General features: G+C 38.9%; 1 protein-coding gene across 4 annotated transcripts in view; it reads left to right on the forward strand.

Annotated features, from left to right (window-relative positions):
• esyt2b (extended synaptotagmin-like protein 2b) overlaps window positions 1-12,375 on the forward strand; it is a 53,866-nt gene that overhangs the window by 25,638 nt on the left and 15,853 nt on the right. For 2 of the 4 annotated variants that reach the window (XM_014180654.3, XM_014180651.3), the window contains exons 8-16: window positions 125-245; window positions 1,458-1,634; window positions 1,911-1,993; window positions 4,306-4,354; window positions 4,751-4,840; window positions 7,486-7,581; window positions 8,276-8,377; window positions 11,719-11,793; window positions 11,964-12,050. In XM_014180654.3, the coding sequence (XP_014036129.3) occupies window positions 125-245; window positions 1,458-1,634; window positions 1,911-1,993; window positions 4,306-4,354; window positions 4,751-4,840; window positions 7,486-7,581; window positions 8,276-8,377; window positions 11,719-11,793; window positions 11,964-12,050 (880 nt within the window). Of the gene's footprint in view, window positions 1-124; window positions 246-1,457; window positions 1,635-1,910; window positions 1,994-4,305; window positions 4,355-4,750; window positions 4,841-7,485; window positions 7,582-8,275; window positions 8,378-9,480; window positions 9,544-11,718; window positions 11,794-11,963; window positions 12,051-12,375 lie in introns of all 4 variants that reach the window. The other 2 variants (XM_014180652.3, XM_014180656.3) reach the window with 2 other exon arrangements.

A 12,375-nucleotide genomic window follows, 5' to 3' on the forward strand; every position in this document is an offset into this window, starting at 1 on the left:
ATGTTTCCACTATCTTATAAAACCGAAAAAGACATGTTCCTTTGTGCTTAACTGAGATTAGGTGAGACTAATCTCATCCAAAAGTCGTACTCACTGACTTTGGGGTCGGTTGTGTTTTTCCCAGTGGCTTCTCAGACAGTCTGATTCAGGATATCATCTACAGCTACCTGGTGTTGCCCAACCGCATCACTATCCCACTGGTGGGAGATGTAGAACTGGCTCAGCTACGCTTCCCTATGCCAAAGGTACTGCAGGCTTTCACCTATCCTATATCTAATCATACATCATTATCATATTTCAGACACTAATTAGAAGAACACATATATTTGGGAATTTTGTTTAGTATTTTGGCATGCACAATTTTTGGGACCATATCAACAATGGACTATTAAACAAAATACTAAAATATGTTTTTGAGTAAAGTAACCCTTTAATTAACAGTGTTTGTATTAGCAGAGCCTACCAAATCCATCATTTGAAATTGGAAATGTTTTGTGGACCCCAGTAAGAGTAGCTGATGCTTTTGCAGCGGCTAATGGGGATCATAATAAATACCAAATATTCTACATGTATGATGATCCTGATAGGTAGTGATGGAGAAACAAAGCTTCCTGAAGCATTGAGGTTTTCCAGCCAATTATGTCAAAAAAAGCTTAATTACTCGAGGCTTTGATCAACACAGTGTACACTAGTGGCACCTGCTGGTCAAAAAAGGGACATTTAATAAAATAACGTGTCTTATTCTTTTTTTTCAAACCTCATGTCAAGATGAAACTACATTCCACGAAATTGGTTTCTACAGTATGTAGATCCAGCTATATGCCTTAACCCGAAATGAATGGAAAAGTTAAGCATAATCTAATTCCCTGGATTTCCTGGTTTTATTCAGTGCTTATTTTTTCCATTAATTTGTGGTGGAGGCCTATAGATGGATCTACACAACCAATGTCGTGGTACATGGTTTCATCTTGACTAAAGACTTATTTAGAGGTCAGAAGTCATTGGACAAACTTTTATATGAAAGTGCAATGTCCCTTTAAAACGTTTTACTGCAGTGGGCTAAATCAGGGTCACACAGAGTGATTCTTAAACAAATCTACTTTGAAACAAAAGTATACACCTTATGGGCTTCACAAAGAAGACACCAGTACTATGTCAGATATAGAGTTGAAATGTATTACATTTTTAGTTTAATCCCAATATTACACTTCATATACATCACAGAAGACTGAAATATAGCGAAACTATTTGACATAGAAACACTGGATTTTCTTCGTTAAAAAATAAGAATAATTTATTAATTATGAAATTATGACAAATATTAATAACATTCCACCCATGAGGCTAAAGAGGGCACTTTCGATCATTGACTACTGGAAAGAGCTACAATGTTGCTGTATACTATTTTTAAAGTGTCCGTTTCCTGAAATGTCCCTGTGCTGTGTGTGTGTCACCAGGGAGTCCTGAGAATTCACTTCCTGGAGGCTCAGGACCTGGAGGGGAAGGATAAATTCCTAGGCGGGCTGATCAAGGGGAAGTCTGACCCCTACGGCGTCCTCCAGATTGGCAACCAGCTCTTCCAGAGCAAGACGGTCAAAGAGAGTCTGCACCCCAAATGGAACGAAGTTTACGAGGTGAACAAAATTAACTGAAAATGAACTCGTCCAATGGCACATCAACAGAAACCGCAAAATATGGTTATATTATACAGTAACTACCCCAGGGACAGCAATATAGGGTATGTAGAACCAGATACAACTTACATGTACATATTTCCAACAGTCCAATATTACCTCTTATTTTTGGCTTTCATGCTGTTTTACCCATCATGTCATGTTTTACCTTTGGCTGTATTCAATGTGAAATACTGTATCTGAGATTGTATTTAGTTATGTCCTTGTCCTTGTCAGGCCCTAGTTTATGAGCACTCAGGCCAACATCTGGAGATTGAGTTGTTTGATGAGGACCCAGACAAAGATGATTTCCTGGGGAGGTAAGCTCATATCCTGCACTGTAAAACCATCCTGTTATTTTCACAGTAAATTACTTTTTTTCCAACTGTATCATACTGTATAAGCTTAATACAATGGATTAGCATAAATTACATTACATTGTGGGAAAATATTCAACAGCCGGAAAATATTTGATGTATTTTGGACTTTACTGTAAAATATGCTGTGTAAAATACAGTAGAAGTTCACTTACAGTATGTGAATGTTCAAAATAGAATGCCACACAAAAAGCATAAGGTCAACAAAATCAAAGCAAATCCTCTAAAGTAAGAGAAAATATGTTTTTGCTGTATTTCAAATGACTTGTAATTCCACCCCACAGAATACAGTAGCGTACCGTATTTCTGGAGCGGCAAAACCCTTTTGACCACTAGTGGGTGCATGTTATTGTTGTTTCTGGTTCATTAACATATTTTGAGGCGTGCCTTGTAAGAGGCTACATTTGTGCCACCTATTAGTGAGATTTCTCTACCAATTTAAGTCTTAAACCTTTAATGGTTGAGTATTTGCCATCTCCTTTGGTCTGTTTTGCCCTATAGTCACTGCCAGGTTGGAAGCCTTGGATTAGTGATGGGAAACCCAGGCTTTCTGAAGGCTTTGGGGGTTTATACCAAATTGTGCCGAAAAACTGTTCATTAATCTGAGATTTTAGCTAGTTATGAAGAAACTAAACTTCCTGAAGGTTTACCAGCCAATTGTCTCAAAAATAGGTTCATTACTACTTTTAGCACAGTGCACATTAATGACATCTGCTGCTCAGGAACACACGGTTTAAAAAAAAAGAATGTAATCAATGACATCCGACGCTTCGTTTGATCAGATTACGTGCTTTTTAGAACCGTGTGTTGCAAAATGCGAAATCCCACTGATTTAGCCGCGGTGCCGATGCATTCTTCGATGCAAAGTTGCTTTCAAACACCGACCTCTACTGGACACCTTATTTACCAATTTACTTAGATTGTCTTCAGTGTGTAGTACATAAATGGTAGCTCAGTTTACAGTACCTAAATCAGTGGGATCTCGCATTTTGCAACACACGGTTAAAAAAAGCACATGATCAAACGAAGCTTCAGATGGCATTGATCACGTGGTAATGTTACTTTGTACCTTTTCATCGATGCTTTGAAACTAGCAACGTAGTTATTGTTTAAAAAAAAAAAAAAAAAACATTTACAAAAAGACGACTCCATTGCATGATTTAGGATGTTAAATAATAAAAAACTGCCTATGCCTATCGAAACTCAGAATTTAGAAGTTAGAAGTACAACGTAGCCGGTGTTTCGAATAAAACTACTTACAAAAAGAACACGTCTTTATGGGGATTCAAGACAAGAGACTCACTCACCACTGCTCTACAGGCTGACGGTAGTGTGACGTACAAAGCTTCAACCGTCATCATCACGTGGTATTGTTACTTAGATACAAGCATCGGTACGTTGTGTCGAATCAGTAGTGCTTTGAAAACTGCATCGATGCTTCGGAGTTACGGGATCAGTTGTCCCATCGCTACCGTTGTTAAGGCCTCTAGAAGTGCAAGTGATATACTATCCTGTACGGTAACTTACAGGTAGCCAGTTGCCAGTAAGTTACCGTAAAAACAACAGGAAATGGTTTACTGTGTGCCTATTTCTTATCACCCCATGCTCAAATGGCTTATTAGTCCTTTGCATTGTGAGTTATTGTATCCAATATCAAGCAAATTATCTTATCTAGCTGAAAATATATCACAAACTTAGCTCTGGTCCAGAGTGTTACGTGTGGCTTGCTGATGCCGAGCCTTCAGCGCTAGCAAACTGCACGTAACGCCCTGGAGCAGAACTATTGCAGACTTGGCATCTATCTTCTCACGACAAAACCTCCCTCCTATATGTCACAGTGAAGGGGGTGCCCTTGAAAGAGAGAAGAGACACATTGAAGTATCTGATGTACTAAGTATCTGTCATCAGTGTACAATAGTCACATTAGGAGTTGGACCAAAGCTATGCTATCCCCTTGGGATGAGGCCCAAGAAGCAGAGCTTGGGTCCAACTCCTTATGTGACTATTGTACACTGATGACAGATACTTAGTACATCACAGATACTTCAATGTGTCTCTTCTCTCTTTGAAGGTGTGCTGGTTGCGTCCCAAATGGCACCCTATTCCCAATGCATTGCACTACTTTTGACCGGAGCCCTATTGGCCCCTGACTGGGTCGGAGTGCCAACATGCTGTATCAGTGAATCAATTTGGCTTCTGTTGTGATTAATCCTACCTACCGATTTCTTATCCAATCTTTGTGTCTTCGATTGCAGCCTGATGATCGATATGACGGAGCTTCACAAAGAGCAGAAGGTCGATGAGGTAAATCCACCTGCTGATCCGATATATTTTTTCATCTTCAAATAAATGTGGTTAAAAGAAGAAGGAAAAAAACATGAAAATAGACCAAGAGGCTTGTCTTCAGTTCTGCACTTGGATAGCGATTTTGCCTTACTATATTATCAGCCTTCGTCAATTTGAAGATATTGTGCTGTCATCTATCACTACTACACTATGTCTGGGGAGACAGCTAGCCCTGTTGGTGTGATTCACTCACTACTTTACTCTGTTGAGATTTAGGGTATGTAGGTCCCAAATGTCATCATATTCCCTATATTGTTCACTACTTCTTTACCAGAGCCCTGGTGAAAAGTAGTGCACCGTAAAGACAACAGGGTGCCATTTGAAATGCACCCTTTTAACATCCTGTCGTTCTAGTGGTTTGATCTGGAAGAGGTCTCCACGGGGAAGCTACACTTGAAACTGGAGTGGCTCTCTCTGCTCTCCAGCCCTGAAAAGATGGACCAGGTGCAGTATTTGATATGAAATTATTTTATTTACATGGACATTTATTTAGTACAGCATTCAAAATACACAAAATCTATACACTACAATACACACACTTTTTTTTTTATTTAACCTTTATTTTATCAGGGAGTCTTTTTTTTACCAAGGTCTCTTTTACAGATGAGCCCTGAATTACAGAAATGACATAAAATACGCACATCAAAGGCTAAAGTCAAAATGCAAACAGAAAGAAAAACAAGGTCATAAAAAACAAAGATATTCATCAGTAAAAAGGTCCTCAGAGTTCTGAATTGGCCTAGAGGCACCAAAACATCACATTTAATAACATTCTGAAGATTGTTCCACAGATAAGGTTCAAAAACACTAAAAGCTGATTTACGTAACTCTAGAGACCAAAGTAATTTCCAGAGTAAGCCATCCCTGAGACTGGGTGCAGTATCTCGTATGTCTAAAGTTTAGTAATGATGTGGTGCTTATGCAGGTGCTTAACAGGCTCAGCCTCAGTTCCCTTGCTGGCGCTGAATACATTTATTTCAACCACTGAAAACCCTCCCACTTGCTGGCCCATAGATTTTCTCGTGGTTTTCATTCAATAGGATTTTCAGTACATTTATCTTAAGCCATCCATTTAAATATGGTTTACCTTTATTTCGACTTTTGTCGACAGACTAGAATACATCGAGAGAACGGGTTCAGAATATAGTGATCTCCGTTTCAGCACCAACTGGTAGATTTGAAAATACTCAGATTTTTGTAGATTATTTAGGCACCTTTTTGGGTTAGGAAAGTATGTATGAATAATAAAAAGAAAAAAAATATTTGGAGAGCCATTATGCACAAAATATATTGATTAATAAAAAATACAGTGGCTTGATTCATCCTGAAAGTTGTCATATTCAAGTTCAATCCATAAAATATTGGAAGGTGGAAAAAAGTATACGATAAGGGTTGAACAATAGTCCTAAAAATCGACATACCCTATTCCTCACTAATCATGGAACCGTATGACAACAGTCTAGTCATCGTGAACCGTACACCAGGCTCCATGTTTAACCTGCTACGTGTGGTCTGAGTTCCATAATAATTCAAATAGGCTACATGTCCCGAATTATTGCACAACGCTAGCCTAATGTGATCCACTAATGCTAGCGACCCTCAGGAACAGCTACACAGACGTGACAGAGGAAAGAAAGGTAGACGGAATGGAATGATGCAAAATGTAAGCTACAAATTGAAGAAAACTAACACTAAAGTGGCCGTTATAAATGTATGTGGGTATTACTGACGGTGGCTCCTGATAGTGGCTAATATTTAACATGATACAAATTGTAAAATAAAATTATGAAAAGCCTGGGTATATAATGATGGCTTCTAATTTCTTAACATTTGAAATCATGAAATATACTTATTCATGTCACTGAGGGAGAAAGGGGTAATGTATGTTTACATTATGTCAGGATATGTTATTGTTAGCCATCAGGGATCCTATGGGAGGAGAAGAGACACAGTCTGGTACAAGTCACCATGACAGCCATGAGTTGGGGAGGAGTGAGGAATTTGGGCAGAGGTCAGGTTAGATGAAGTGAGGAAGAACATATATCACTAATGTTCTGGATAGCAACAGCGGTGTATTGGCTGTTCAGATGTGTAAGGAAGGGCTCAGCATAGGAGAAAGGGTTAATTATCAGTGCTTGTGTGAATATGTTCTTTGTCTTATGCAGCTGTATGACCTAGTGTGTGAATAAACTTGGTTTGAGCTTGATTAAGCGTCCGTTAGTTTTTGTACTCTTTTTATTTAGAACCTAACAATAATTAAAACATTTTAAAGCGCATACATCAACTCAGCAGGTTCATCCCTACAGAAGCCTATAGCTTGGGTCTCCAAATTTCATCCACTCAAATTGAGGGCACACAATTAAAATTCGGAATATCAGCACAGCTATTTATAGCCTACTTCGCTTTGGAAAAGGGCCACAATACATGTCATGTTGATGCGATTTTCAGTTTGCATCCATATGACTGGTTTCACATTCGTCTCCAGCGATAATCAGGAAAAATCATCTAAAACGATTGCTATGTGTATCCTCTTCTACAAATGGATTACTCATTTACCTAGCTCTTATCAAATGCTATTATCAATTACAAATACCATTGCATGGAGAATGCTGTTATTTCTATTGGAAAAAATAAAGTAGATCATTTTTCCACTTGATTCGCTCAACCTTATTCACCTTCATTTCTTAGATCACCACCCCAAAACGAATAGCGGGCGAATAGCATGCTATTCTCATGCTTAAGTTAAAGGTCAGAATACGAATAGAGAGAAAAGTGCATAAAAAGGAAATTGCGTTCCATTTACGCTCGCTTTACACGGGTCGGAATCGTCCCCATTTAGCACACACAGGCAAACCCTTTTCAATTTCGGTTCTCACCCCCCTTCCCAATCGTATGATAATTCAAGACAGGCCCAGGCGTATATAATTACATCGTACTAGCAGGCTAGCTTGAACACCTTGACTTAGCCTGTCTCTCTGTCTTGCTATTGTCACGTGTATTACAGTTAGAAGTGAATTAGAAGACTGCCCATTTCTCCTAGTCCAGTTTGTCTCAGTAGTGACCTCCGCCTGTCTCTCCTATCCAATCAGGTGTTGAGGAGCGTGCGAGCAGACAGAAGCCTGGCCAATGACGGACTTTCGTCTGCTCTCCTGGTGGTGTACTTGGACTCGGCAAAGAACCTGCCGGTGAGTAGAGCTGGATGACAGGACTGTTCAGTTAAAGTGGTTAGGGTTGAAGGAGTGCTCTGGTGGTGGAGTGAGGCACAACATTTCTGAATTGCTGCAAGTAAAAGCAAATTACAGGGCGGTTGATTTGGCATACTGTAACATTTACTGTATAATTATAAATTTTTTCCCATGCTATACACATTCATGTTAATGTTAACAAATGTTGGCCTATGACATGATGTGAATAAGGATACAGAGAATGATGTAATATATTTCTGGACATATTCTACTCTACCCAAGGGAGCTATTGTGAATCACGCCAAATTGAACTTGAAAATAATGTTCCGAAATATTTTTAACGCAGCTCAAGCATTTTAAGTACACATTTTCAGGTGTAGTTTGCAAACATTGCACTGAAGTTTAGTCAACATGCCATAGTTTACTGTTTTCATCTCAACCCTGTCTATCTGGTCTTCCACACCTTTAACATGACATGAGGACATCAATGGATTAATTTGTGTATGTCTGTTGAAACTCCTTTTTTGTCTCCTTCTTCAACACTGTCTTTTACCTTTGACCTTAACCCACAGATATGGGTCAATATCAGCCCAAGACAGTCAACTCCTAAATGAGCCTGTCAGAGTCTTAGCCTCTTTGGCGTCTTAGCCATACTTTATTTAACTTCTTCTCTCCCTGTTCTTTCCCTATAAAGAGCGTCTTTACAGGGAGCTTTGGTTGTGGAAACTTAAAAGAGAGGAGAGCATCTGGCCTAGTATTTTGTGAGAACAATACCTCAATGTATAGAACCTTATTTGTGAGTCCTCCGGTACTCTGCATCCTAGAGTTAGCATTAGCAGTGTGTGGTGGGGTTGAACCGTAACAGACTATCTCTGGTGCAGGGCGTCATTCGGCTGCGCTCTTACTATCACTAAGGTAGTGGGAGCGTAGCCGAATGACGCCCTGGACCAGAGCTAAGTAACAGACCTGCTGCAGTGAGTCTTGTACCATAAAGCATGTCGATTGACTCTGCTGCATGGTTCTAAATCCAATAATATTATTATACAATCATTTTCGATTCCCGGGTAGATCATGAATATTTATCTTATAGACTAAATAATTCCAATAACTCAGGATAGAGGATAGTGCTTCATCTTTCATCCAACAAGGTGCAGGCAGGGAAAATATGGTTTCCAAGAACTATTGATTTGAAGGTCTCGGGGTATTTGATTGAGGGGGCTATTTGTGGCACATTACTTTAAGGATTTTTATTTTTTTTAAATTGATTTTACCTTTATTTAACTAGGCAAGTCAGTTAAGAACAAATTTCTTATTTTCAATGACGGCCTAGGAACAGTGGGTTAACTGCCTTGTTCAGGGGCAGAACGACAGATTTGTACCTTGTCAGTCCAACGCTCTAACCACTAGGCTACGCTGCCGCCCAATGTGCTGACGGCTGTTGCTTTTAGTGTCTGTCTAGTGGAGTCTAAGTAAGAGAATATTGAAATACTGTCATCCCTCATCACAAGTTCCTCCCAGCAATTCATTCTATAGCTTCTCCCGCAAAGAAGGAATCTTTTCATTCTCCTTCTCCATACAGCTTTTCTTTTATACTGCCTTATCCATTCATTATAATGTCTGCTTTGTTATCTATTGTTCATAGATGGACCTTATTTATATCTTGGACAATCCTCTCGCTTTATTTATTGGCTGTCTCCTTTCCTTTTTCCATTCTCTATGGATTGTTGATGTTTTCATACCACTTAATACAACCTAATCTAGCTCTGGCCCAGCCTGTCGTTCGGCTACACTCTCACTAACGACATCCTGGACCAAAGCTAAACGTAATCATACTCAGTCCCCCCGTCCTACTAACTCCGGGTGTGATTTTTCTCCCCATCTCCCCCCTTTGGATAAAAGAGCGACCTGTTTAATTTCAACCATGACGTGTTGAAGCAAGCCTCTGTCTATAAATCCCTGAAGGTAAAGTAAGAAAGTGGGATGATGCATGCCATGCACAGATAGCACACATAGACAGCTTATATGGTCTCAGTCTGTGCGCATCCTTACTTTGTGCCATCTAAATTTACTTTGATTATTTAGTTAATTTATGGTAAATACATTGTTTATTCCTTGTGAGTAATTGTTTATTCACGCTTGGAGATGGATGATAACTCTGTCTATGTCTGTCTGTACTCTTTTATCGCTTCAAGCATCACTTTATAGCATTTCATTTACTGCACACAATGAGAACTGGATTTTCACATACCTGGACCTTTACAAACCAGGGGCCGTATGTATCAAGCATCTCAGAGTATTAGACTGCTGATCCAGGATCAGGTCCCCCTGTCATGTAATCTTATTCATTGTGATCTTAAATGTAAAATCAGAGCTCCTACTCTGAGATGCTTGATACAAATGGCCACAGATGCACTATAATGTTCATCAAAGCTCAAAACATGTTAATTTGGTAGATGAAGAAAGAGGGAGAGTTAGAACTAGAGGGGGATGAGAAATCAAAACCTCACTCACCCTCTACACTCAAAAATATGCTGGGTTAAAAATAACCCAATTTGGGTAAATATTGGACAGAACACACGTTGGGTTATTATGAACCAACCAGTTGACCCAACCAATTTGATTTTGGGGTTATTGATGCTGGGATATTGAGCTATGACCCTGTCAGATCAGAAGACTGGATGCGTGGCTTAGTAGGTTGTGGCTTTCAGATAGTTATTTTTGGCCACCCGTGCAGGTAAACGTAATTATGGTTCATGTTCTGTTGTATTGTCATCATATGTTAAGGTTGCGTACACTTTTGTAGCTTTTATGGGGTTTACACAAGTGCCTATGCATATCCCAATGTTGGGAGAGTTACCACTTTGTTATAATGTTTAAGTAATAATGTTATTACATTTATATTAAAAGGAGACATGGCCTGGGGGTGAGCTTCCAGATAATTATTTTTGGCCACCCATGAAAGTAAAGGTTATTCTTGTTGATGTTGAGATTGTACATTGCAAATCAACATTTTCCTTCAATATTTTTGCACATTACATATCTTATTATAAATTTAACAAAAATGTTTTTAAATATTATAACAATGTGGTAACTATAACAACATGGGAATATGCATGGCCAGTTGAAAAACTCATATTCTTTTATAAACCTCATTAAAGCTACAAAAGTGTCATTGCTCAATCTTAACATGTGATGGCAATACAATAGAACAGATTAACCGGAATGACATTTACTATCACGAGTGACCAGAAATAACTATATGAAAGCCATGCCCCTACTAAGCCACACCTCCAGTCTTCAAAGAAAGCAACCCAACTAAGTGACTCAACTGGCTGGGTTAAAATAACCCAAAATGTGTTCTGTCCACTATTTATCCAGCGCTGAGTTGTTTTTTACCCAGCATTTTTTAGTGTGCACATTTTAATATAGAGCTTGGACTAATACAATCATTTGTCCTGAATGTAAATCTGCATTTGACCATTCCTCTTGACTTCTGACTAAAAACCTATTCTAGCATGTGATAGTTTGGGGTTGTGTCTCTCTCAGGCTGTTTTATAATCAATCTTTTTTTATCAGGCTAAAGCCATTTCCAGGAGGTAGGGATGCACTTAAGTTTGGTATCTTTAGACTCATACACTGGATGTGTCCAAAATGGCACCCTATTACCTATATAGTGCATTACTTTTAACCAGAGCCTACGGTATGGGCCCTCCTCAAAAGTAGTGCACTACACAGGGAATATGGTGGAATTTGGGAAACACACATTGTTATATGCACAAGGTATCTATTATAAACCAGTTGCCAACAGTGAAAGTTCTTGGATTTGAAAGCTGAGAAGGAGCTTGAAATCAGAATGAGGAATTAAGACCAAGGTTGACCATTTCCTAGCTACTGTCCATTTTCCCCAAAAAACGTATAAATAAGGAATAGGGAACAATTTGGGATGCAGCCTAAATGATATTCTCTTTTATGTCAGGATAGACACTCCTACCCATTTTATCAGTGATTTTCAGTGTGTTTCTACTGTATAATAATTTTGTTACTACAATTTGTTGATGAATAACAATGTTTTCAGTGTGTGTTTATGTCTTAGTAACACTCGTTCAGAGCCACTCTTTTCCTGGTCATCTCTCACAGTCCGGCAAGAAAACGAGCAGTGAACCAAGTCCTTACGTCTATTTCACAGTTGGGAACAAATCATTTGAGAGTAAGGTAAGAAACTACAGTGGGCATGGTTTCTGTAGATAATTGGAAATTATAATTGAAAACCTCATATTTCTCTTACACTTTGAGGATGTTTTAAACCTCCAATAGACATGGTCATATAAATAAATACAGTTATTCTAGTCCATTGTATTCTATTCTATATGTGTTGTCTTCAGATCCGCTATAAGACCAATGAGCCAATGTGGGAGGAAGCCTTCTCCTTCCTTGTCCATAACCCCAGGAGGCAGGAGCTGGAAGTGGAGGTACTGTCACACACCTTAGTTAGCAACTATGTACTGTACATTCATATTTATTTTTCACCATACCACAACTGGTAGGTGATCTATAGTGCATTCGGAAAGTGTTCAGGCCCCTTGGCTTTTTCCACATTCTGTTATGTTACAGCCTTATTCTAAAATTGTTTAAATTGCTGTTTTTTTTCTCATTAATCTACACACAATACCCCATAATGACAAAGCAAAAACAGGTTTTCAGACATTTTTGCTAATTTATTGGAACCCCCCTGGAAATATCACATTTACATAAGTATTCAGACCCTTTACACACTACTTTGTTGAAGCAGCTTTG

This window comes from Salmo salar, chromosome 29 (assembly GCF_965601325.2).
Source record: "Salmo salar chromosome 29, fSalSal1, whole genome shotgun sequence".
NCBI classification, from domain to species: domain Eukaryota; kingdom Metazoa; phylum Chordata; class Actinopteri; order Salmoniformes; family Salmonidae; genus Salmo; species Salmo salar.